The sequence below is a fragment of the Canis lupus genome, chromosome 15 (genome assembly GCF_048164855.1).
Source record: "Canis lupus baileyi chromosome 15, mCanLup2.hap1, whole genome shotgun sequence".
Taxonomy (NCBI): Eukaryota; Metazoa; Chordata; class Mammalia; order Carnivora; family Canidae; genus Canis; species Canis lupus.
In genome coordinates, this window is record NC_132852.1 from 7,398,662 (window position 1) to 7,423,859 (window position 25,198).

At 39.6% G+C, this 25,198-nt stretch overlaps 1 protein-coding gene across 2 annotated transcripts in view; it reads right to left on the reverse strand.

Moving 5' to 3' along the window:
- Positions 1–919: 919 nt before the first annotated feature.
- GPM6A (glycoprotein M6A) overlaps positions 920–25,198 on the reverse strand; it is a 331,381-nt gene continuing 307,102 nt past the window's right edge. For both annotated transcript variants that reach the window (XM_072775844.1, XM_072775843.1), the window contains exons 4-7: positions 12,553–12,706; positions 7,772–7,848; positions 7,117–7,182; positions 920–3,040 (exon numbers count right to left, since the gene is read on the reverse strand). In XM_072775844.1, the coding sequence (XP_072631945.1) occupies positions 2,888–3,040; positions 7,117–7,182; positions 7,772–7,848; positions 12,553–12,706 (450 nt within the window). In that variant the 3' untranslated portion in view covers positions 920–2,887. The remainder of the gene's footprint in view (positions 3,041–7,116; positions 7,183–7,771; positions 7,849–12,552; positions 12,707–25,198) is intronic.

Below are 25,198 nucleotides of genomic sequence, written 5' to 3' on the forward strand. Positions count from 1 at the left end.
GATTATTTTCTTATTGTCTTAAAAGTGACTTTTTAAAACATATTGTGGTGAGATCTGCTTGTAATTACTGTAGATATTTGTGACCTAAGTACCTTGAGTATTTCAGGCACTTATAATAATTACTTATAATAATAATAATAATACATAAATAATTGAAGACTAATACAATTACTTAGGCCTGGTGAAAATAAAGATTTTGGGGGCACCTGGGTGGCTCAGTGGTTGAGCACCTGCCTTTGATTTAGGTCGTGATCCCTGGGTTCTGGGATCGAGTCCTGCATTGGGCTCCTCACAGGGAGCCTGCTTCTCCCTCTACCTGTGTCTCTGCCTCTCTCTGTCTCTCTTATGAATGAATAAATAAAATCTTAAAAAAAAAAAAGGAAAGAAAGATTTTTATTGATCACTGTTTTATCATTTTTAAATTGTCATCACTTCCAGTTTGGTCAGAAAAAATTACAACCCAAACAAACAAGGAGTCTGGAAAAAGTATATATATTTTTCATTTAATCTTTCTCACCTTGAAGTTTCGAAGCGAACCATGAAATCATTTTTCTTTTTGAATTGAATTAGTCTTATTTGTTTCTCTATTAGTTTAGGAAGCTCTAAAGGAAACACAAAACAATAGAAATTAGGCAAGGGAAGAGCATAAATTGGGAATTGCTATCATTTTGCTAAATTAAATGACCTCCAGAATCTTCACACTTTTGCCCTATCCCCGGCTCCCTAGCCTCTTTATGCTGCAAGTCATGCAAAGAATTCTCAGTTCAGTGTGAGGTCAACTCAACTGAGGTAATAGCATCCTAAAAAGACAGCATCTACTGCATCTGGAAAGAAGGCACACACATAGGAAAGAGGAATGAACAAAACAAAACAAAACAAAAAAAAAAATCCACAAAATAAACACTGCAGAAACTAATAATAAGTACACAAAGTACACAAGTGTATTTATTACATTTTTGCAAGCACTTTGTTCTACATTTCAAAAACGCCACCATCAAGCTGTTGGCACATTTATGTACAAAACAGATTAATTGTAATGCCTGCTACAAAGCACTCTTTGTGAAAATACAAACTCTAATACCAGGAAAAAAAAAAGCTGAAAGCATCAACATCATTACATAAGTTTAAAAGACAGTTTTAAAAATCATCACAAACTGTTAAGACACAGAACTGAAACACTATAATATAGAATTTAAAGAGGCCCATTAATACTTTTGCTGAATATCTGTAATACTGCATATATCAGAAAATTGTTGAACCAGTAAGATAATCTACATGTAAAAAAAAAAGAAGCAAAACCCCAAATTAAATAATACTACAGAATGCATAATCATGCCACAGATAACCCTAGTAAATACCCCGCTACCTACTACAAGAACTTGTAAAATTACGGATGATGCATGACTAGTCGTTGTACAAAGATTGTTTCACTCATAAATTTTATTAGAAATGCACTTACACTGAGAAAAGATTTCACAATGGTCAAATCAGTGCACGATACTACCTAATTTTTTATACACTGACAAAAATGTCTTGTCAGGCTACAGCATTTTAAAAGACACTTTACAGCATTCTTGTAGCATTAGAAATAATCAAAAGAAGAGTCAAGGTTAAAACAAACACCAATTTTGGTCCAGTAATACTGATTGCTTTTTTTTTTTTAAATTCCTTTGATATAGGTACTTCTTATAAATGATTATGACCGAACATTTGGTTAAAATGACTTACTTCAAAGAAAAACACAGATTTATCACTACACTTGGAAGGGATACATTCTATCGTGGCCTCTGACCACACTTTAAAAAACACTACAGGTGAACCAACATAGATCGGAAGGCTGCAAGCAAAGCTATTATATTAATGGAAGCCTTTTCAAATATATCATACACATTGGAGGGATAGTTTACAGAGGTGCAATCCGTTAAAACGTTTTAAAGTAGGTAAAACAACTTCGGAGGGGTTAGTGTGCTTATTTTTAATATACCACCTTCATAAAGGTAATTAATGTTCCACATTAGCATATTAAAAGTTCCAATCCAGCCACTGCTTAAATCACAAAGAGATCATTCTTCAATAGTTCACAGTAGTTATTTCCAGTAAAATTGTCTCTATACTAAGCTTTAAAAGGTAAGTCTGGTGTCACAATCTTAAAAAGGCAACTAGCCATGCATTAGCATCACTGTTTCCATGTGCTCACAACATAAACATGAGTAATCAAGAGAGAAATACATCAAGAAAAAAAAAATACAATGTTAACAAAGATAAGAAGCACTTTTTTTTTTTACACCTACTCTTACAAATTTAGAAACTGCACCTTAGATTGATGAAAATATGAACCAGGGCCTGTGGTAACGTGGCCACTGATCTCCAGACGGGATTTCCATATTTCAAGAAGAGTCCTCGTGATACCATCTCTGTCTATTGTTCAAAATGTACAATGGTCCCTTTGAAGGTTACCTGTAGTTAAACTAGTTACCGAAATCAAAACTAAAAAGTATAAAAAGCTATTTTTCTTCTCAAAACATAAGAAATAATGCAAAAGGTGTTATGTATCAACACATGGGAAGTGGTTAAAAATCAAATAAAATCTCTGCACTTGACAATGTTAGTATCTTCAATCTTACAGAATTATTTAAATGAGTGTGAGAAATTTAAAAAAGGAAAAGGCTGGATAGGAGCTTGTAGAAGAGATTTGTTCACACCAATTTAACAAATTAGGAAATTACGTGCTAAACAACAAAGAATTGTGGTCAGGTGATTCATAAGTCACCCTACAGATCATTGATGAGAAGCACTCCCATTTTAGTTTTCACAAGGTTGGATGGTTGGATGGCCCTTCGTTAAACACCAATGCATCTAGATGGCAGGCAGGACAGGCAGGGCGGATTTATGTGTAGGCGTTGAGCCGCTCTTTGGAGCGAGTAGAGTGGATGTCATGAAGCTCTTGCTCCTCCTTCGACTTGATGTCCTCGTATTTCTGCATCCGGCAGGCATCTTTCACGTAAGCCCAGTTGGCAGACAGAACCATAAGGTAGTGAACCTAATCAAAGACAGAAATAATTTATACTGGAAGTCTGGTCAGTGTTCCTTACACCTCACCATCAGGAGAGAAATAGACGAATTATACACTTAGGTAGGGCATGTGTGCTAATACAACAGAACCCACATCTCTGTGGTAAGAGGAACAAGATAAATAGGTTATTCCTTCTACGCCTCTGACTACATGAGAGCATCTTCTCAGCTCCCCATCTTTCAGAATCTCTCTCTCTCTCTTCTTCTTTTCAAGTCTGGAGGAGCCAATATGGATTTTTAATTTTTATGTGATCACTTGTTTGTTTTTCACTCTTTCTCTCACTCCTGGTCCACAGAGAGATAAAGCAGTTTTCCAAATGATGGCTTTTGATGGGTGAATATGAAAGAGAAACTAAGTTGTTAATTGTTTACTTGACCTGAGATTTAGTTTTTTTAAGATTTTATTTATTTATTTATGAGAGACAGAGAGAGAGAGGCAGAGACACAGGCAGAGGGAAGAGCAGGCTCCCCATGGGGAGCCTGATGTGGGACTCGATCCTGGGATCCCAGGGTCACGCCCTGAGCCAAAGGCAGATGCTCAACCACTGAGCTACCCAGGCATCCCTTGATCTGAACTTCAAAGGGTGGGCAATATTTTTATCCATAATTTAGTAAAAGAGAACACTAACATTTTGATTAGCGAAGAGTACTTTGAAAGAAGGTAGGCTGGTTTTAGAAAAGTACAGATAGACATAAAGAACACAAAGTCAACTTTAAGTGGTGACTATCGTGATATGTTAAGGCGGTCAACAGGCAGTAGGGAAAAAAATGACAATTCTGACACGGCAATATGGAAAAGGTGCATACCAATTAGAATACCAATAGGAATTTCAGAATGTTCTCTTTCCTCTGAAATTCTGCATTTTGTTTAGTGGAAGTCATAAGCCACCTGCAAGCAAGAGCTGTGAGTTCTGCTCTTGCGCTCTGTCATTTTCATACTGAAGCCTGAATCACTACATACATGTGGACGGAGCAGAGGTTATACACATGACCAAATTCATGTGGCACTTTGCTGTGGTTGCTCTGAAAACAGCAAGTACTGTGGAGCATGTTTAGCAAGTAGTGGGTACTCAGAATATGTTTTAACCGAATGAATATATTTTTAGATGTACAAAAACCTTCTTTTAAAGTCAGAGAAAATGTGACCCCTAAATTATCATTAAATATGTCTGAGTGAAATATTGAAAGGAGTGTCATTCTTGTTCAGAAACTGGCAGTTTCCAGGAGGTCTTTGGCCATTTCCTCTGGCCTTAGGGGGACACCTGCTGCCAGGCTCATTACTGTCCCTCACGTGGGTGAACAGCAGTCCCTGGGACCTGGTGCAATGCCAAGAAGACCCCTTTTGCCTACAGAACTTCCTAACACCTCTGAAAATTTAAATGGAGTAAATCACATTAGTTTTAGTTTAAATTCTTACTATTTTTGCCTTAAGTTACAGATGGTGTTTTAAATATCTTGGTAGAGAAGAACTGATCTCAAATTTCTCTTCTCTAATATGGAAATAATAATGGTAGTCTACTTTGAGTGTTCAGAGAGTTGGTGATGAGGTCAACGACAGTTGCTGTATTACGACTATTGAATGTATTCATGTACTTAAGCATTTGATGGTGCTTTTAACGGAGAAAGATGTAAAGAATCTATTAACAGGGATCCCTGGGTGGCACAGCGGTTTGGCGCCTGCCTTTGGCCCAGGGCGTGATCCTGGAGACCCGGGATCGAATCCCACGTCGGGCTCCCGGTGCATGGAGCCTGCTTCTCCCTCTGCCTGTGTCTCTGCCTCTCTCTCTCTCTCTGTGATGACTATCATAAATAAATAAAAATTAAAAAAAAAGAATCTATTAACAGTACCATTGGTACTAATAGTGCCAGGAACAGAAGGAGTAATTATGTTGTATTATCCCTGTCTCCTAAAACCTAAACTATTATCAGAGCTAATGAATTGGAAATTCTGATGTCAATCAGTAGTTAACTGTTATTTATTTCTTAAGGTATTTATGATTTGCATATATTTAGATATCCAAAAGGATGCTTAGTACTTAAAAATAATACTCTAAAACTCTTGTAGTTTGCAATAAAATTTGTTTATAACTTAATATCTAAATGTATGCAAAGTATAGATTCCTTAAGAAATACATAACATCGGAATTGCTATTATCTTAAGATCTTTTTGATGATAGAATCATTTCAGAGTAGGCATTTTTAGGGACATTTAAATAAAAGTATTCATTTAGACAGGTTTCAGTAATGTATGCCTAAAGGCATGCATTCTTACACAGAGTTTTACACACACTCATGTGTAGCAAATGTGAACACAATTTATTACACACCTCTTTACAAAAAGTGCTTTGATATATACCTCTTAAGGTATAAGCATACTGCTTGAACATACACAAGTCCCTAAAAATTTTCCATCACACAGGAATGTATATATGAACGTGTTTCCTCTTACTGCACAACCAGGCTGGGTGCTACCTGGGACACTGAGTGTCCAGAACATCACCGCCCAGAACATGTAATGCTTCCCCAGGGCATGTTTTAGCATTGATTTTAGGCTGAGAATATAAATCCTTTGCTTATTGTTTTACTGTGACCCCTCCAATCAATTAGCCAACATGATCTTGTTGATCATAAGCACCTCATGTTCTGAAATAAAATTCCTGTGTACAAGTTTATACACTCAATCTAAAATGTTGAACAATTAGCATGATACTAAATTAACAAAATGTCTGAAAATTCACTTTAGCACTGACCCGGTTATTTCTCTTATTTTTAAAAATCATTTTTAGGAAACAGAATCAAATCTCAAGTGTTTATAAAGTCACTAAAAACAAAAAAGAAAACTGGTCTGGAATAGCTTATCAGTACCTTACCACTGATTAGTTCCTAGTTTTCTTCTTCTTTTTTTTTTTTTAAGATTTTATTTATTTATTTATTTAGAAAGTGAGGGAGGGGCAGAGCGAGAGGCAGAGGAGAGAATTTCAAGCAGACTTCCCATTGAGCAGGGAACCCTATGTGAGGCTCGATCCTACCACCTCAAGATCATGACTTGAGCCAAAATCAAGAGCTGGGTGCTTAACTGACTGAGCCACCCATGTACTCCCTTCGTTTTATTCTTTGACAAGAGAGAAAACACTCATAGTTTTTAAAAAGTGCTTCCTTTACCAACACATCAGACAATGGATTGGCATTATAAGGAAATAAAGAAACCTGAATCATCATTTCTGCATATTGATTTGACTAGAATATTTGTGAGGTTCCCAGGCACATTCTGGAGCTCTATTCTACTTCACTTTTGTATTATTACTTTGCATAGCAGGATGCAAATCTAAGGACTGGAAGGCGGAAGACCTTGGCTGCAAAGACTATTCCTGATGCTCCAGGCATCTGTCCACTGTTGGTCTTTGGTGGTCGGGTGAGCAACCTGGACTTCCCAGTGAGTTACCAAGGAAGTTACCTGGGACATTGCAGGTCCTCACCACCCAGTATAAGCTTGACTTGAAAAACTTGTTCTTTGTATTTCTGAACTAAATTAGAGATTAAAGTAATGACACAAAACGGTTGACATCTGTAGTAAGAAGACTAAATTAATCCTTTTTCCATAAGTGACTCAATATGGCTTTTCTTTGTGTCCTTGAATGAGAAAGAGGAAAGGATAATGTGAGGAACGGATTAGATTACCTGGAATACCACATCGATACAGGCATAGATGATCCAGAGGTGATTTTTTATGTTAATAGCAGCGATCTAATATCTGAAACACTAATGCATTTACTTATTTTTGTTCACGTTACCTAGATGATTGAGTGTTCTAATCCTTAAACTGCTTACTGAATAGTCTCTCTATTGTAACAATAATAGTTTTTCAGATTAAGCCTTGTGTTTTTTGTTTGTTCCCTGTTACCACCCTCCCCCCTTTTTTTTTACTGATAGTAAAACCAATAGGATTAGTATGGACTTCAGGATTGGAGACAAATGATCATCGCAATGAGTAAATCACCTTGTCATTCAAATCCAAAAACCAAGCCTCAGAGCTCCAGGTCTTACCATAGCAATAACAGCTGCCCCGGCCCCAGCAAGCGCCACAATGAACAAGTGGAAGGTCATGTTCAGCTGCAAAGAAACCAACAGAGAATCAAAACCCGTGTCAGGGTTACAAGCAGAAGAGAGATCAGGACGGCTGCTGTCTTACGAAGAGAAACTCTGCATCTTTAACGAAAGTGCACTTAGGATACAAAACATTATTACAGTATCTTTTCTCCTGCAAATTATTGAAGTCTTTGCAACTGCAGCATTTTAGTATAATTTTATTGCAAAGATGATATCATCCTTAGTAATGATAATTTTCAGTAATATAACTATATAAGGCTACATTATCCTTTTACCTAATAATATTAAAAATGTTCAACTTTCATGAAAATGATAGTTTCTGGAAAAAATATATTTGTTATAATTTATACTGAAATAGAGCATCTCATTCATATTTATTCTCCAGTCACCCTGCATAAGATCACTGTGAGTAAAAATGCCTCTGAGAGGGAAGGGGGAAAATTCAATATAGATTTACTTATATTTTAAATGTATATTAAATATATTTAATAAATAATATATTTAAATATGTTTAAATATATTTTACTTATATTTTTCAAATACCAAATGTGGCTAAAATTCGGGCAATATAAACAGCTTTAAAAACATTTACCTCGGTAGATTCACACATCCTCATGAAATTCTCAGAGACGGTGCAAATTTTCTTTTCCTCTCCAATCGTCACAATCCCTACATGTAGAAAATTATAGCTTGGTTTATAAATGTTTTCAAGAGGCCAGAGAAAGAAAAAGAATCTTGCTGATAAAAACTAAGCAAGTTCCATTTTATGCCATAGTATAATGGAAACCTCCTTCAGCTTTTATTGCTAGATAATAATTATAACCGGAATTATGAATGGAAGATAAAAATTATTTAGCCCTCAAGCAATTTACGACATTTTTGATCTGAATTCAATTGGACCTAGCCACCAGAATCTCTGGATTCAATTGTAGCCGGTTGATTGGTTTGGTCCATTAATGCAGTGGTGTAGGCATCACAATTATTTTGATTACTATGTCCCAGACTGTGCTGAAGTGTGGATCTAAATTTATTCTGCTGGTACAAAGCTTCTATTAGTCTATAAAAGCATATTGCCCAAAGGAGTAATTTTTTTCTGTTAATATTGAAAACAGTGCTAATAGTAGGGGGAAAAAAACCCTGTAATTTTGCTCATATTCACCCTTGCTTTCAGTTGGTTTATACAGACCAACTGCATTAGAATCACCTGGGGAATGCTCAAAAGTATGCATTTCTGGACTCCACCACAGAACCGTCAAGCCAGAACCTGTGAGTGTTTGCCAGGAGTATTGCACTTTTAACACGCACATGAGTGATACACTGCCACAGATCTCATTTTACAGAAAAGTGACCAAGGCTATCTAAAATGAGTCTTTAATTTTGTTTTGAGAACTACGGAAGCATAAAGTGAAAAAAAAAAAAACCCACAAGTTCTGGGCAAACTCACACCTAAGCTTTTAGCACTGCCTGCCTTATCTTAATTTTAACACGCGCATATACACACACCTTCAGCTTTGAGGCACACTGTCCGCTCTCACTCTCTATGGGCCTCCTGCCACTCTCCTTTGCCAATAGTCTGTGCAGTTATTTTCATTTTAAAAAATAACTTCTTGCGGTCCATCACATGCAGATGTGCTTCTCTGTGACCTTTCCTTTCTGCCAAGAGGGGAGGCGCTAAAAGGGGAGAGGGGGACATAAGAACCCCCTAGGATGTGTCTAAGAAAGCTTCTCGGGAAAGGCCACCCTTCTCCACGCTGACCTACTACCCACTTCGCTGGTGTGGAATCCCTGGGCCCTGCACATGGTTTCCTGGCCTGGGTCTTTGTTCGCCTCTGCAGCAGAACGCCTAGAAAGCTCTGACTATGCTCACTGTCTGCGATCCCCTCATTTTCCTTTCTATTTGAACCCTTTCCATTCAGCTTTTGTCTCAAGCCTCCATGGGAATCCGCAGTGCCCTGCACATAATCCAACGATGAGTTCTCCAAGCTGCCCTCCCGGGCCACTGGCTCCCTCTCCTTCCTTAGATCCCCAACCCCATGGACTCCTGGTTTTGTCCGTCGGTTGTCACAGGCTCCCTTGCTCTTGGACTTATCTCAGGGGAGCTCCCAGCATGCACACCTCGGTCACCTTTGTCCCCTCCCATCCCACGGAGTCTCCAAGCCTGCTAACAATGATCAGCAGCTCCCCCCAATCCACTCAGCCAGCTCCCCGTGCCTCTCTCCAGAAATCCAGACTCCTCTACCCAATTTCTCACCTGACACCTCTGTTTTGGTTCCTAGTAGGTCTCAGCATCTTCAGAGTGAACTCTGACCTCCCTTGCCTGCCTTGTGCCCAAGGAGGTGCTTCTTATAGGCTTCCTGGCTCATCTGACAGCAAGTCTTCCTGTGGTCCGGGGAACCAGGGCATTCCCTGGATTCCTCCTTTTCTCTCAAACCCACAGGCCCACCGATCAGGACACTCTGCAGCCCCTCGCTTCCAAAGGCAGAGAGCACCAGGCCACTTCTCCTTACTTCTCCCACTACTGCCCACCTGAGCCCACTTGAGCCCACCTGAGTCACCTCAGGGCTACTACAGAGTGCCACTCAGCTTCTCTGCTTCTACTCTTGGGACAGTCCGTTCTCCATTCGGCCACCAGAGTGATTCTTCTAGAATGTATGGGGGATAATGCTTCTCTTCTGCCCAAACCTGCAAATATTCTCTACTTTCTGTGGAATAAAAGTCTGCATGGATGACGTCCTGCCATGCACTCAGAATGGTGTTCCGCGATTCCGACTCCATTCCAATCTGCTCTCCCTGCTTTCTTGTTCTACTTCAGCCACACGGGCCTCTTTGTTGTTTGTTGAAGATGCCAGGCATGGAGCTGCTTTGGTAACTTGGCCTGGATCTTCCCTCTGCTATGAATATTCCCACGACCCTCATGTCTTTCTGATAACAGCTATTTGGTGAAGCCTTCCCCCATCCCCTTTGAAATACTGTAACCCAAGCCTTCCACTCAGTCTCCAGTGCTCCTGATGTTACACACACACACACACACACACACACATACACACACAATCTAGTTATTATGATATAATACCATATACCACAAATATACATATTGCAAGTTAATTATAGTTTGTAAATCCATGTTTGTGTAATACGAAGCTATGAAAATGAGCAAGTTATTTTATGACTCATTTTGAAATATGGCAAATGCTAATAGGACAAACCATCTGTAACTCATCTGTAAGTTCCCCGACCCTATGAACTCTATGATGCCTCTGCTTGCCATTAGGTCTGTAAGACACGTATACATGTATCACATACAGGGGAATGGATGGGGAAATGTAAGTAAAGACTAAGCAGGCATCCGAGCTATTACCATGATCAGAGTCCCCATGATGCATTTCAAAGGCCTTGATCCCCTAAAAGCAAAGATACCGTCTAGATTTAATGAGACAACTTTGCAAAATAAGGGAAATCGCTTCATACATAGCATGTCCTTATCTACTCAACCACCTTTTTTTATGACATTAGTCTGTACTGATCATGACCCAGACTTGGGGGAGTGTCCTTTTCTGCACTGACGCCCCTTGCTCACTTGATTGTGCATGTACACTCAGGATTCTTATTGAGGGCATATAATCTGGAAGGCAGATTAAGTGCCATCCAGGAAGTAGAGTCTGTATTAAGGGCAAACAGAATGACTTAATAGATGATGTAAAAGGTTGCATGACATCTGAAAAGTGGCCTCTCTTCCACATCATGGCGAAAAGTTAAACTGGAATGAATCTTGATGAATATGTTGTAAACAGTGCTATGGTTCAAAGGGCAGCTTTAATCCTAGTCATGGTTTACACCTACTATACGTGTGTCCCATATAATATTTGGACATGCTGTACTAAAAAAATTTCTTGTTTATCTGAAACTGAAACTTCACTAGGTGGCTCCTGTTGGCTGGCAACCCTGTTGGAGAGACGGGCCACCTCTCTTCCAATTTCCCATGTTCAGATCAACAGAACAGGAGGAAAACATTGACGGGGAGGGACTGAAGCCAGAGCCATGTTTCCAAGCAGCTGTTCTCCCATGACCTCCAGCAGCTGTTGGGGATGCTTTCCCTTCCTGTGTTTATGTGTGACAGGATTCCAAGACTGAAACCTCTCCGGTGGAAGAGCTGTCCTTATTCCCTCTGTGGTCTTCTTGCCAAGAACTGCATCCACAGAGCAGACCCTGCTTATCATTAGGACCAGGCAAAGGAGGCTTAGGACTCCAGTTTATGGGATGGAGAGGAGGCTACAGCCTTGGAGCATACAGTTGGCTTACTGTAGTTTATGATCTACCTATAGCACTCCACTGAGCCCCAAGCCTAGTGAAATGTTCTCCACTTTCCTGACCTATCAGGAAACCTTTTAGAGAAAATCATAGGGAGCACTCCCAGATGTTCATGGGGTAGATTTTAACAGCCAGCGTATGGGGACAAAATCCACCCAAACATGTGGATTTCCATATCTTTTGTTAACTTTTGTAGCTCCCATAATTTTTACAAATGATGGAACAGAAATCCAAATAAATTAGGTGAGAATAGGTCCATTTCTCCACATTCATCTATCAGCAGTACTTGTTTCAAGCGGAGAGATTTGCAGGCTGATTTGTAATGACCCCAGATCCTGAAAAAAGACTGTTGGGGTTTGAGTCCTGGCTCTGTCACATCCTAGGTCTATACCCTGGGCAACTCATTTAACCTCTCTATATCATTTATAAAGAGGATAATAATATTGTACAGCATACAGAAGTGTTGGAAGGATCAAACACGTTAACATGGACAATAAGGTCTGTGTATCACAAGCCTGCACAGACATAAGAAACCATTTTTATCACATGGAAGTTTTAGCCCTGAACAAAAATAACCAACTGTTGGTTGGTTTAACATTCTTTGATTTTGTTATTATAAAATGCTTAGCTTTTTTTGCCTTATTTTGAAAACCAGAGAAGCACCTATTTCTTAGATGATCTTCACACTAGACTTCACAAATTGTATAGTTTGTCATGGGAACATAAGAGTAGATCCGAGAAACACATCCAGTCTGGAAAGGCACAAAGGAATTGGGACAAGGACATCACAATTGTATCTTGCCTGTACCAGAAAATACACCCAGATAGTCTGTTCAAACATACATGTTTGTATATTCATGTTATGAGACCAACTTCCAATCATTCCTCAACTCCTACACATTGAAATTAAAAAAAAAAATGTCTGAAAGGTGAATACACGGTGACATGTCTCAAGTATACATTTCTCATCGATCTGTGATGGTTCCAGGGTGATTGGCACTATTTCAGAGGCAGTCATTTAGGTAAAACAACAGGAGGCCTCATTTTAGTTCGAGATCCACTTACCAAACTGACGAAGGTCCAAGCAGAGATTGGCTCCCTCCACTAAGGTGGTGTTTCGGCAAATGGTCCACAGGTTGAAGTACATGTAGACTGGCAGGGAGGTGAAAGCCGTGACCCCCAGCCAGGCCAACATGAAAAGGTATGTCAGCATGATAAACTGCAACAGAGAAAAAGTCGAGAGAGAAAACATGTAATCTACTGGAAAAGAAGATTTTTGTGACTAATTTACAAAATCCAATCTGAAGTGTTAAGTGTCCTTGTCACAGCACCACAGGAAGCTGAGAGATGCTGAATAACGTGGGTTCTGTGAAGAACCTGCTGGAAGATCTCCTCATGGCACAGGTGCCCAGCGACAAGGGAAGAAACAATCCATCTGCATCATAATGTCTGTTTCATTCATGTATTGGTCTCAAAAATCTCACCTCATATTTTTTAAGAAAAAAACTTTAGAAAACAGTAACTGGTATATTTATGGGGGGTTTTGCAAAGTTAAAACATTGTCAGTAAATTTATGTTACAACTACACAAGCACCATTCACACCATGAGAATGTAAGCACTTAATCAGGTTTCCATTTAATATTAAACATGTAGTAATTCTCAAGTCATTTTAGTATTGATATAAGTGCATACTCCTCCTTTTCAGTGATTTCTGTAAATGTTAAATCTGAAGTCTTCTTTCTTGAATATTAATTTTATTAATTTTATTTTTGCATTTTACATTTTCATGGTAAAATGTGATTTTAAGTTTGACAATAAAGGGTTTTTTTTCTGCTTAATTTAGGAATATTTTTAGTATTTATAAAATGAAGAAAAGGGCTTTTCATGTGCTCAGATATAGGGACTTACTTTCAGCATAGGTTAAATGGATTTTTAGTTAAGCATGACTTACATGCTGGATAAAAAGTCAGCTGCACACATTGGTAGATGGATGAAGAGCTGGTAAAAGATAGATGTAGTAACCTGGCTTCACCTTACTTATCAACTATTTAACCCATATTATCTACATGTAAAGTTGTCTCCATAAATATACACCTTGAATTCCTAAGCTAACACTTTCATTAACAACTGTATTTCGGAAGTAACTGCAGAAGAACAATTTTAAGTCACAATACCCTGAGGCTTAAATGCAGGCTTGAATGCACACATTGATACAAATTGATTATATTTCTCAAAGCAAGTTATGTGTCACTGGATTCATTAGCATATTTCCCATGATCATAGGAATAATTCATTATATGAAGTGCCCACATAGACAAACACCAACTAAAATAGAGACTGGTAGGCAGATAGCCTCACGGGAATTGCCACGTGGTATTTTTAAATGTAATTATTTTATTTAAGTTCAATTTAACTAACATATAGTGTATTATTAGTTATAGAGGTAGAGTTTAGTGATGCATCAGTTGCATACAACACCCAGTGCTCATCACATCACATGCCTGCCTTAATGCCCATCACCCGGTTACCTGTCCACAACCCCCTCCCCTCCTGCAACCCTCAGTTTGTTTCCTATAGTTAAAGGTCTCTTATGGTTTGTCTTCCTCTCTGATTTCATCTTATGTGTCCTTCCTTTCCCCTATGTCACATGGCATTAACGAATCACACTCAGATATCAGAGACTGAAATCAAGATTATCCTCGAAAAGTAGCTGAAGAAGAAAATCACTATTGTAGGGATTGTTCTGCTGCAATATCTGGCTCTTCTCATTTGAATCCCATATCTGTGAATAAGACTATAGCCTTCGCTGCCATCACTCATGTCCCTGACCTTACTTAGGATTAGCAAGTCATCTTCCAGCAAAACACAAAGAACATGAAAGGAGAGAGTTTTCAGAACCACATCCTTGTCCACTCTTCAATGTCTACTTCATACCTTTATGCACTCCTCCAGTCCACAAATACTGTGTTAGCAACCGTGTGCATTAGCTCGTGCTCTATGCCCTGGTGATGCACAAGGTGGGGAATGCAGTTTTCTGACTGCAGGAACATCCAGCTTGGTGGACTTCATACTCATACGAGGTGAGACACCCTCCCAAGTAACTCACATTGCAGTCTCCTCTCTCAATCTTCAGTTTTGCTGTCTGTGACTATATTTTGTCCCTGTCCCCCAAAGGGATGTAATTTTACTTCCCTTTCTTTCTCCCAATCCAACTACCCTTAACAATATCTGCAAATCAACACTGGAAGTTGCAGAGAGATGTGTTCTGTTTGCATATGCATTTCCGCGTGTACCAGACGATGATCAGAATTTGCATCCTGACAGAGATCCACTCCAAATTTTATTGCCCTTCCTTCCTTTTTTATCTGTGTAGATTGTGTATTGTGAGAAGTTCGGGCACCTTACAGTATGACTTCTTTTAAAAGTGGCATTTTCTGAAAGATTACCTGAAGACCGTGTTGTATTTATATAATCAGGCTCAGAACATGGGATGCCCAGCACATGTGAATAAGGGTGAAATTGTATCTTTTAAAAGATTTTTAAATTTATTTATTTGAAAGAACGAGAGCATGGTATGTGGGTCGGGGAGAGGGGCAGAAGAGGAGGGAGAGAGAATCTGGAGCAGGCTCCACACTCAGCATGGAGCCTGACAGGGGGCTTGACTCCACGACTGCAAGATCATGACCTGAGCTGAAACCAAGAGTTGGATGCTTACCTGACTGAGCCACCCAGGTGCCCCTGAAATTATATTTTTAGTCCTTTAAACATACTCTATTAGCTAATATGGCAATAGGATTCTATTTGAAAGTGTCTGAAATATGCACACAAAAAGTTACATTTCTATAGACACGTGGTTCCCTTCTGAGATTCAGAGGCAGCTTCTAGAAGACTTTTGGAGAGAAACAGTAGTGTATTCTGGGTTAACTTGAATGCCTCAAGTCATGCTTTCAAAATGACTATACAGAATAAAATAAATACACTGAATGAAACTATATCTCTTAGTCAACTCTATTAATCCCTTTGGCGATGAGTTAAAGAGTGACTTTATGACTTCAGTGAAGTCTCAAACAAGTGAAACTCAATTAATTCTCAGAAGATATACTAAAGCAACACTTTCAAAAAATGGAAAACTTGGTGTCACTGTCATGTTAGAGCTTATGCATCTACATTAAAGTTGTGTTGTGATTAATATAGAGATTCCTGAGATTATGGGTAGTAGGGGATTCATACAACAGATAAGAGCCAAGATAAAGCCAATGATACCTGAGATCAAACCTTCTCCTATAAATTGAAAAAGGTCATAGGATTTCGGAAACTCGGAACATGATTAAACACATACTTTCTAATAACACTGCTTAATCTCCTCCTGAATCTGACTTCCTGCTAGTCTCTATTCTGCAGTAGCAATGGTTGGCAGTTTGAAGAGCCAGCACCTGTCCTAGCAGTGACCTTGAACTACGATTTGGCAAACATATTTATAGTCTTACGTCCAAGATGAAACAAAGCCTGGTCTTAAAACGTTAGAAAATAAAACCTGTTGAATATCAACTTATTTAAATCACTGAAGGAACTGGAGCAAATACACTTTAATGGCCATTTACTCTTTTAGAGTAAATCCCTTTTTTTTTTTTTTTTTTTAGAGTAAATCACTTTTAGAATTATTCTCAACAAATACTTACGAGGGCCTAATGAGTGTAAAAGTGTATCTGGGGATTTCAGTCAGAGAAAGCAACAAACACTTCACCCTTATTTTTCCGCATCTGAAGAATACAAATATTCTGTGTGGACATCTGTGGTTTTGGTAGGTTTTGGTAGTCTGTGGTAAACATTCTGTTTGCATCTACCAGAGAGAAAGGGAAATATTTTCGGGTGCTCTTTATTCTTTCTCTTTTCTGGAATTGGAATGAAGCAAATCCACAGACGAAGCTCAGTGGGCAGGGTGGCTGCTGGCTCGGAATCCCTCCATTCTCACGGCCTTATGAGCCCAGTGTAGGTGAGAAAGGTCGGCTAGGCCTCAAAGTACGGATAAGCGTGCTTCACGTCCCAGGACCCATTCACTCCTAACATTGCTAATCTGCACGATCTGAGAAAAGTCATTTTCCATTCTTTGCCATTTGATTCTATTCTGTAAGAGAGTAGAGACTGACTTATCCAGCACCAACATGCCGCTCACTGCCTGTGTCTCTAACCTGAATGTCACATTTATTTAGCAATTAAGGGGAGATTTATAGCACACTGATTAAAAGCACAGACTTCTGAGCTGGATGGAGTCTGGTTGCTTGTTCTGCTGCTGTGACTGCCTTTGTGAAAGGAGACTGCCTGCTAAATTGATCTTACGTGATTTAGGGAGGCCGGAGCGAGGTAGCTCATAAAAACCACTTAGCCTAGAATCTGGCTCCTAAGAAGCACAGATGAAATATTAGCTATTTTTATGCAAGACAGCATTATTGCGATTATTGCCACTCCTATGCAAATATACGTTTTGCCTGACTGATAGGACTGTACAGAATAAGGGAATTATATTTTGTTCCACGTGTGGAGAAAGTAAAAAAGAAGTTCTCGAGTCTGGGAAAGTTATTCAGAGCGGGCTCCCACTTGAAGAGAAAGGCTCTAGAAAGTTTGGAAACCACCCCAAAACTGAGGAAATCTTGTTAATGGAACTCCTCGGAGGGAAAAAAATGAAAGGGCCTCTTTATTACCATTTTCATTATTTGCAATTGTCTATCCCAAGGCTAATTTATAGTCTGCAGAACAAGGGCCACGATGCAGCGGCTCGAAGCCACTGGAAGCCCCGGGACAGTAATCGGTGTGCCTTTGGCTGCGTCCTCTCCAGCGTCTCGGGTTTCTTTTGGTCCCAGGGGATTTCTCCAAAGCTTCCTTTGAAGGTGCTGTTCACTGCAGAATGGGACTTATAATTCAATAGGGTTGGATTCCAAGTGGACTGGGACACTTTGAACTGTGTCACTGCTGCCTCTTTACGGGCCGATGGAAGGCATGACTTTGGAAACTGCGGCAGGGACGCACACTGGCTCCCCGGCCAGGCTGCGACGTCCCAGGCCAGTGAACAGAGCTCAGTGCCCACAGGGAATCTTTGCTGTGAGAAAGTATTTTCATGATTACTAATTCACACACTTTGTTCTAAGGAGGGCACAAAAGACCTTAACTCTTGAATTTGGAGTGCAAACCTCCTGCATTTCAGGGATGCGCAGCTCATGGGTCACAAACATCCCCAAATTAAACTAAAAATATGATTCAACCTCCCTATTTTAGTGCTTTAGAATCTGATAATTGCCCAAAGTGGAGAATTATTCAAAATGATCAAGTGCAACCCTAGTGCAACCCTAGGTAAAAAAAAAAAAATAAATGGTTTGTAATAAAATACCTCATAATTATCATGTGATTTCTAGTCACATTGCCAGTAATGTGACAGATACCTGTTCTGCCATTTGAGCATTAACAATGATTAGTTAATATATAATAATATACAATAAATAAGTAATACTAAATAAGCTACTCTTCTTTTTAAAATAAGGAATGATGGACAGATAGCGTTGTATTAGTTTCAGGTGTCTGATGTAATGATTCCATATTTACATATCCCGTGAAATGGTCACCACGATCCAGTCCAGTTAACATCTGTCACTATACACGTCACAACATTTTCTTTTCTTGTGATGAGAACTTTCAAGACCTGCTCTCCTGACAATTTTAAAATACGCAATGCCATATCACTGACTCTAGTCACCACGCAGGCAGAAACAGCTCAGAGCCCACTGTGATGAAGACGTCTCGCTAGGTAGACAGTTGGGAACACAGCCTCTGATAGGAGTTTTCAACCACGGCCACACGGGAATCATCTGGCAACTGGGAGAGAGAAAGCGCTGCTCGGGCTTTGCCCATGCAGACTATATGTATATCAATGTATTTTTAAATATTTATTTGAGAAAGAGAGAAAGCAAGGTGGGAGGGAGGCAAAGCGAGAGAATCTTCAAGCAGACTCCCTTCTGAGCATGGAGGCTGACCTGAGGCTCGATCCCATGACCCATGAGATCATGACTTGAGCTGAGCCAGGAGCTGGATGCTTAACCAGCTGAGCCACCAGGCACCCCAGACTATATCTAGATTTCAAAAAATCTCTGCAGGTGATTCTACTGGACAACCGGTGTTAAGAGCTACTGCTCTATTGGAATCAATAAAGCTCTCATGAGTACATATGACATGAGGGTTTCTTTGGGATTCGTCTGCAGGCTCTTCAGAATGCTACATTTGAAGTAAAGAAAAGGTAAAGTTGGCATGACTTGCCGGACACTTATGCCTGGTCAGCCAAATGCATGGATGAGCGAGGCACTGGACATGAAATATATTTCTAAATCAGAGTTCCTCAAATTCACCAGTTTGGAAATTGGAGGCCAGCAACTTCTCTATTATGGGACTGTCCTGTGCACTGCAGCAGGTGCAACAGCATCCCTGGCCTCAACCCACCAGTTGTCAGTTGTGTAGCCACCGTCTCTCAGTGTCCTGAGGGGGCAAATAGTCCCTGGTTGAGAACCACAATTCTAACACAAAGCAATACCAACTCAAAGAAAAGCAAACCAATACCTGAGAACGCTGTCACTACAGATGCAAAATGGAGCATCATTAACAACATTGAACTCAGAAGGCTCTGGAAAGTACACTGTGGAAACTTTACTGCAGAAAAAAATTATGTCACTTATTATGTAAATTAACTTAAAGATGTGCAATCATCATCTTCGTTGTCGTCATTATGGCCCCAAACTACCTAAGCACAAGTAGTGATCAGAAAATTGTTTTTCAGAAACTATTTGCTACGTTTATAGCAGCTGCATTCATAATTGCTCAAACTTGGAAGACACAAAGATGTCCTTGAGTCAGTGAGTGGATAAGCTGACTGTGGTCCATCCAGACTACGGAATATCACTCGGTACTAAAAGGAAATGAGCTATCAGCTCATGCAAAGGCATGCAGGGAACCTTAAAAATGCATATTACATGGGACACCTGGGTGGCTCAGCTGTTGAGTGTCTGCCTTCAGCTCAGGGAGTGATCCCGGGGTCCAGGATCTAGTCCCGCATCAGGCTCCCCGCAGGGAGCCTGCTTCTCCCTCTGCCTATGTTTCTGCCTCTGTGTGTGCAGGTGTGTCTCTCACGGATCAATAAATAAAATTCTTTTAAAAAATGTGTATTACTAAGTGAAAGAAGCCATGAAAAGGTTACCTACTGTATGACAGTTTGGAAAAGGTTAATCTATTGAGACAATAAAAGGATCAGTCATTGGCAGGGGTCGGGGGGAGGAAGGATGAACAGGGGAAGCACAGAGGGCTTTTAGGGCAGTGAGATTGCTCTGTCTCATGCTATAATGGTGGATATACGCCATCACACATTTATCCACACTCACAGAATGTGCAACACCAAGAGTGAACTAATGTAAACTATGATCCTTAGGTTCACTGGTTTCGGCAAATGTACTACTCCGGTGTGGGGTTTTCACAGGATGGAGGCTATACATATGCGGGGGCCAAGGGGATATAGGAAATCTCTGTACTTTCCAACCAATTTTGATGTGAACCTAAAACTGCTCTAAAAACTAAACTCTCTTTTAAAATATACTAATTGTGATGTTTCCTTCTTTGTTACCTTGCATTGGTCTCATTTATTGAACAAACCAAATGCAAACACTTCAGAACATAATACGCAATCTACTAGGATTTTGCACCTGCCTGATGTAACACCTTGATAACTGCAGTATCCTAAACATTTCATTCTGATTCTCAGCTTCCAGGTTACTCAAAGGATGTGTTTCTATTCTCCATTCCCCAGATTAAGAGCCCCTCTTACTCATCAATTCACTAGGAATTAAAATTTCCTGTGTGTCAACAATGTGCACCGTACAAGGGTATATACTGGTCAACAACAGACTAATCACCTTTCTCTGTGCAAACACCATAAGTGTCCCCTGCTCATCAATATGCTCAGCATATGTGTCCATGTCCAAGTCACCTGACTATTCTAACTAGACTGGAAGCTCCCCAGGAGCTGGGAAACTGCCTTGTACCTTTTTCACATCACCCATGGCCAGCACAGCACTTCAATCTGTGTAAGAAATCCTCAAAGTATTTAGCAAAAGAGATTATACTTCTTCATCTTTTTTTTTTTTTTTTTTTTTTTTTTTGAGAGAGAGAGAGAGCGAGCTCATGACAGCAGGGGGCAGGGAGGGGCAGAGGGAGAGGGAGGGAGAGAATCTTAAGCAGACCCCCCAGTGAGTGCAGAGCCCAGTGTGGGGCTCGATCTCATGACCCTGAAATTGTGACCTGAACTGAAATCAAGAGCCGGACGCTTAACTGACTGAGCCACCCAGGAACCCCAAGATTTTACTTTTTCAAGCCAGAACAGAATTCAAATAAAATCAAACTCCTTAAAAAAAATTAAAAAAAAAAATCAAACTCCTTTAAAAATAAAAACATCACTGGCCTAGTAGAATACATTTCTTTCCACCAATATTACTAGAGAGGACATTTCCCTTTAGTGAATGCTATTTTAGTATCAATTATACAGCAAATGTGCGAGAAATGTTTTTTGACCAAGGATCTCAATATAATAATGCTAAGCTCAGTAATTCCTCAGTGAACACTTAAATTTTTATATCCTTAATGTACTTAGTTTCCCCACAAACCACCATAAACTATAGAAGTTAATCTCGAAATGAGAAAAAGAGGCAAAGAAACTGAGTCTCAAAAAAATATGGTGAAGCATGATCTGTCCGTATAATATTACTGATTTAAGGGCAAAGTCATAAAATGGACACTCTTGCTTTTATTCTAAAAGCAAATATAAAAAACGGGGCACCTGGGGGGCTCAGTCGGTGAAGCGTCTGCCTTCGGCTCAGGTCATGACCTCAGGGTTCTGGGATCAAGCTCCACATTGGGCTCCCTGCTCAGAAGGGAGCTTGCTTCTCCCTCTCCCTCTGCTTTTTATTTTATTTTATTTTTTTTCTCCCTCTGCTTTTTCTCAAATAAATAAATAACACCTTTAAGAAAAAGCAAATATAAAACAAATATCTTCTGCATCAAGCTTATTATTCTCAGCATAGCGGGCACAAAGCTCTTGGTCAGAAAAGAGATGTGTCCATTAACCAAACAATATTTTAAACGTCCACTTGTAACCCATGATTATTATTTCATCTCTAGCCTAGTGGTCTATTTAAATGATAAGTACTACGTGTATGGAAATATTTGGTACAATAACATCAGTTGAACCAATTTAAAAAAATTATTTCATTTCCAGGGGTGAGAAGTCTCTTGGATTTGAAAATCTAACTTGAGAAGCCTTACATTTTACAACAGGCATTCTTGTTTTGTCGGTCATTTTTTGAGGCTAACTGGAAGTTTCTGTCAACTTTTATGTTCAAAACCTGGAAAGAATGAGACTTTTTTTTTTTTCCTGTAATTGTTGTGCTAGCATCAGTAATATCCAAAAGAGTCAGGTTGAGACTGGTTTATTGTCCCAGTGTTTACAGTTTGGGTCTGAAACCATGTGTGGGACTGGCTTTGGATACATATGGCAGATAAAATCCTGGTTCCTTCCTCCACAATGCAATGCTTTTTAACACATTATTTCCAGATATTACTATGTCTGAAAGCAACGTATGTATCCCCTCCCTCCCCCGCCCCTCACTGCGTACTGAGAAACCAGTGTCACAGTGTAGTGTTATAATCTAAAAAAATGACATCGCCTTTTCCATGTTAGATGTATCCTAAAGAGCATAGGCCTCATTGTAGGAACTTTGGCTTGGCAGTCTTGGATCAAAAACATTGTCTTTTTAAAATTTAATTTCAGAAGACACTCTGTTTTAGAGAGAGACCAGAATGAAGAGTTCCTTGATGACAACTTTACTTAGAAAGTTACCCTAAGACTCCTGATAGGCAGGTATCAAAACAGAAAAGTATCTCACAGTATGAGATTCTTCTGGGTTTCACAGGGCATCCTTGTATTGTAAAAAAGAGATAATCCATGATCACGGATAAAAACAAAGGTTAAAATGAGGACATCTCTGCAATGAAGGACTTTCAATGATCAATGAATGATCTCTCTAAAACAGAGTTTCACTCATGAGTTACAAAAGTCCCTCCCAACCAGATCATTATCCCATTAAATTAGCCCAAATGCACCAAAGAATGACAAGGCAAATCCTGATCAGCCCTGATCAGGGCTCCGTGCTGGACGAGTCACTTATCCTCAGGTGGTGGCTTCCTCAGCTGTGAAATGAGAGTGATGCACGTCACTACTTCACACAGTTGTCTGGAGCATTAAATGCCTCAGTGTTCTGTAAAGTGCCTCGTGCAGCAACTGGCATTTATAAGCACCTAACAAACATTTCCTATTATTATTACTGCACTTATTATTAAAGCTTGACCTCAAGCTATGAAAATGAACTATGAGTTATGACACTGAATAGATTTAAAGGGAATTATATAGAGTATGTCTTATAGACACGAGTCTAAAGTGCTGTGGTCAAAGTCTATAAGCATCCGAGGCTAACAGGACAAGTATTTGAAAGTAAATAAACAGAATACATTTCTTCATCGGTAAAATGAGATTAACAATAGCAACTCCCAAATTTTGTTGCTTTAAGCATTATATGCGGCACACTGCTGTGAATTGAATGTCATTTTTCTACAAAATTCGTACGATGAAGTCTTGACCCCCAATATCTCATGATGTAAGCTTATTTGGACACAGTGTTTTTACAGGAGGTAAGAAAGTTAAAAATGAGGTTATTAGGGTGGGCCCTGATCCAATCTAACAGGTGTCCGTCCCATAGGCAGGGAAAGCTGAGTGTAGACATGCATGCAGGGAGGGCGCCCTGCGAAGATGAGGGCAATGATTAATCAGTGTGGGACGCCAAAGATGACCAGCAACACACCAAGGCTAGAGAAACAGACTGTCCCGTGTGGCCTTAGGAGGAACCAACCCTCCCAACACCCTGACCTGGGACTTCTGGCCTCCAGAAACATGAGACAATAAATTTCCACTGTTTAAGCCGTTCATCGTGGTCACTTTGATACAGCAGTCCTCACAAAGGAATACACACACTTTCTAGAGACTGTCTTGTTTTATTTGACTCTTAGAGCAGACAGATTTAAGAAAAATAAACGTATTAATTTCCATAGTGAGTAATACATTTAAGAATTCTATTACTTCAAAATTGGGCTTAAAAATCTGAAGTGTCAGGACAAGCATAGACAGACTCTGAGCTCCACTTTGGTGTCATAATGGTAATTAGGAAATTTTTAGAAATGACAAGGGTTAGTGATGGCACAACACATACTTTTAGATTTCAAAATGTGAGACATGGAATGCCTCTCCAGTAGCAACTGAATAAATATATATACATATATATATATATATATATATATATATATATATATATATATATTTAATATTTAATGGAGAATAAATTCAAAGAAAATAAGTATTTCTATATTCATTAAACTTATTAAGTGCATGTTTAATGTATCAAATAACATGTGTTGGCTTGAACTTGGTGCCATTTAATATTTAACTTAAATAGATTTTGTTACTTAGAGTATTTTAATGACTTTTCACATGGCACCATAATACAAAGGTTAATACTGTGCTTTTATGTTATTTATGTGTCTCACATTCAGGGTCTTGAATGATAGCATTTAACATTTTGAAATGAACTTGAATTGGTCTTGATACAAGAGAGGAGACTCACAATGCAGATCAAGTTATGCTTTCCAGAGCATTCATTAAGAAAAGAGGGTATTGATTAGCATCCTCTATTCAATAATAGAATGCAGCTTGAAAATTAACTGCATTTGTGCTGATGTAGATTCAATTAGTAACCATTTTACTTTGTATACAACATAGAGAAACAGGGATAGAATAACAAGTTTCTTTTACTCCTAATTCTGGAAACTTTTCACTTATGGTTGTTACAAAACAACAACAACAAAAAAACCCCCCAAAAAACAAAAAAAAAAAACCCACAACTATCCTACCCTTTAATATTATTCAGTATTCCAAGGAATGCATTGCTGTAGCATCAAGAGGACATTTTTAATGCAAAGGAAGACCTGAACACAGAGTAGACCATCAGGTGTAATCTACCTATAAATGGGGGGAAAAAAGCAGAGTGGGAATAGGGAACAAGAGAAGAGGAGTAGCAGGAGAGGGTGACCCGTTCGCTGTGACCACAAACCCGCAGGACAAGAAAGTCAGGTGTGTCATGCGGGGAGAGGGTTGCAGGACCTGTGGGCGGGGGAGCTGGGCCCCTCGATGCAGGTGGTGGCAAGGCAGCGCTCTGCAGATGCACAAGCACGAAGCCCCTGCTTCTGTAGAGCTCTGCTCGTCTCCAGGCAGCAAAGGGGGTGCTAAAGGAGTGGGTGGGGTGTCTCGGGGGGCTGGCTCCCTCCTGCACCATCTCTGGAGGAGCCCATGCAGCTGCTGCCACCCTTCTGGTCTGCTGGGTGGGATGGACGAACACTTGTTACTCTTATAGAAAAAAAAAACAAGGTGGCTCATGTTTTTGCTTTAAACATTCTCATTTGATATATCTTTGGGTTGTTTGCATGGTAAGGAGACAATTCTTAACTGTATGTGGATGTGCGTTTCCTTCCATGATTTTGTGCTTCTGCATCCAATCCTATGCAGTGATTTTACAATTCTCA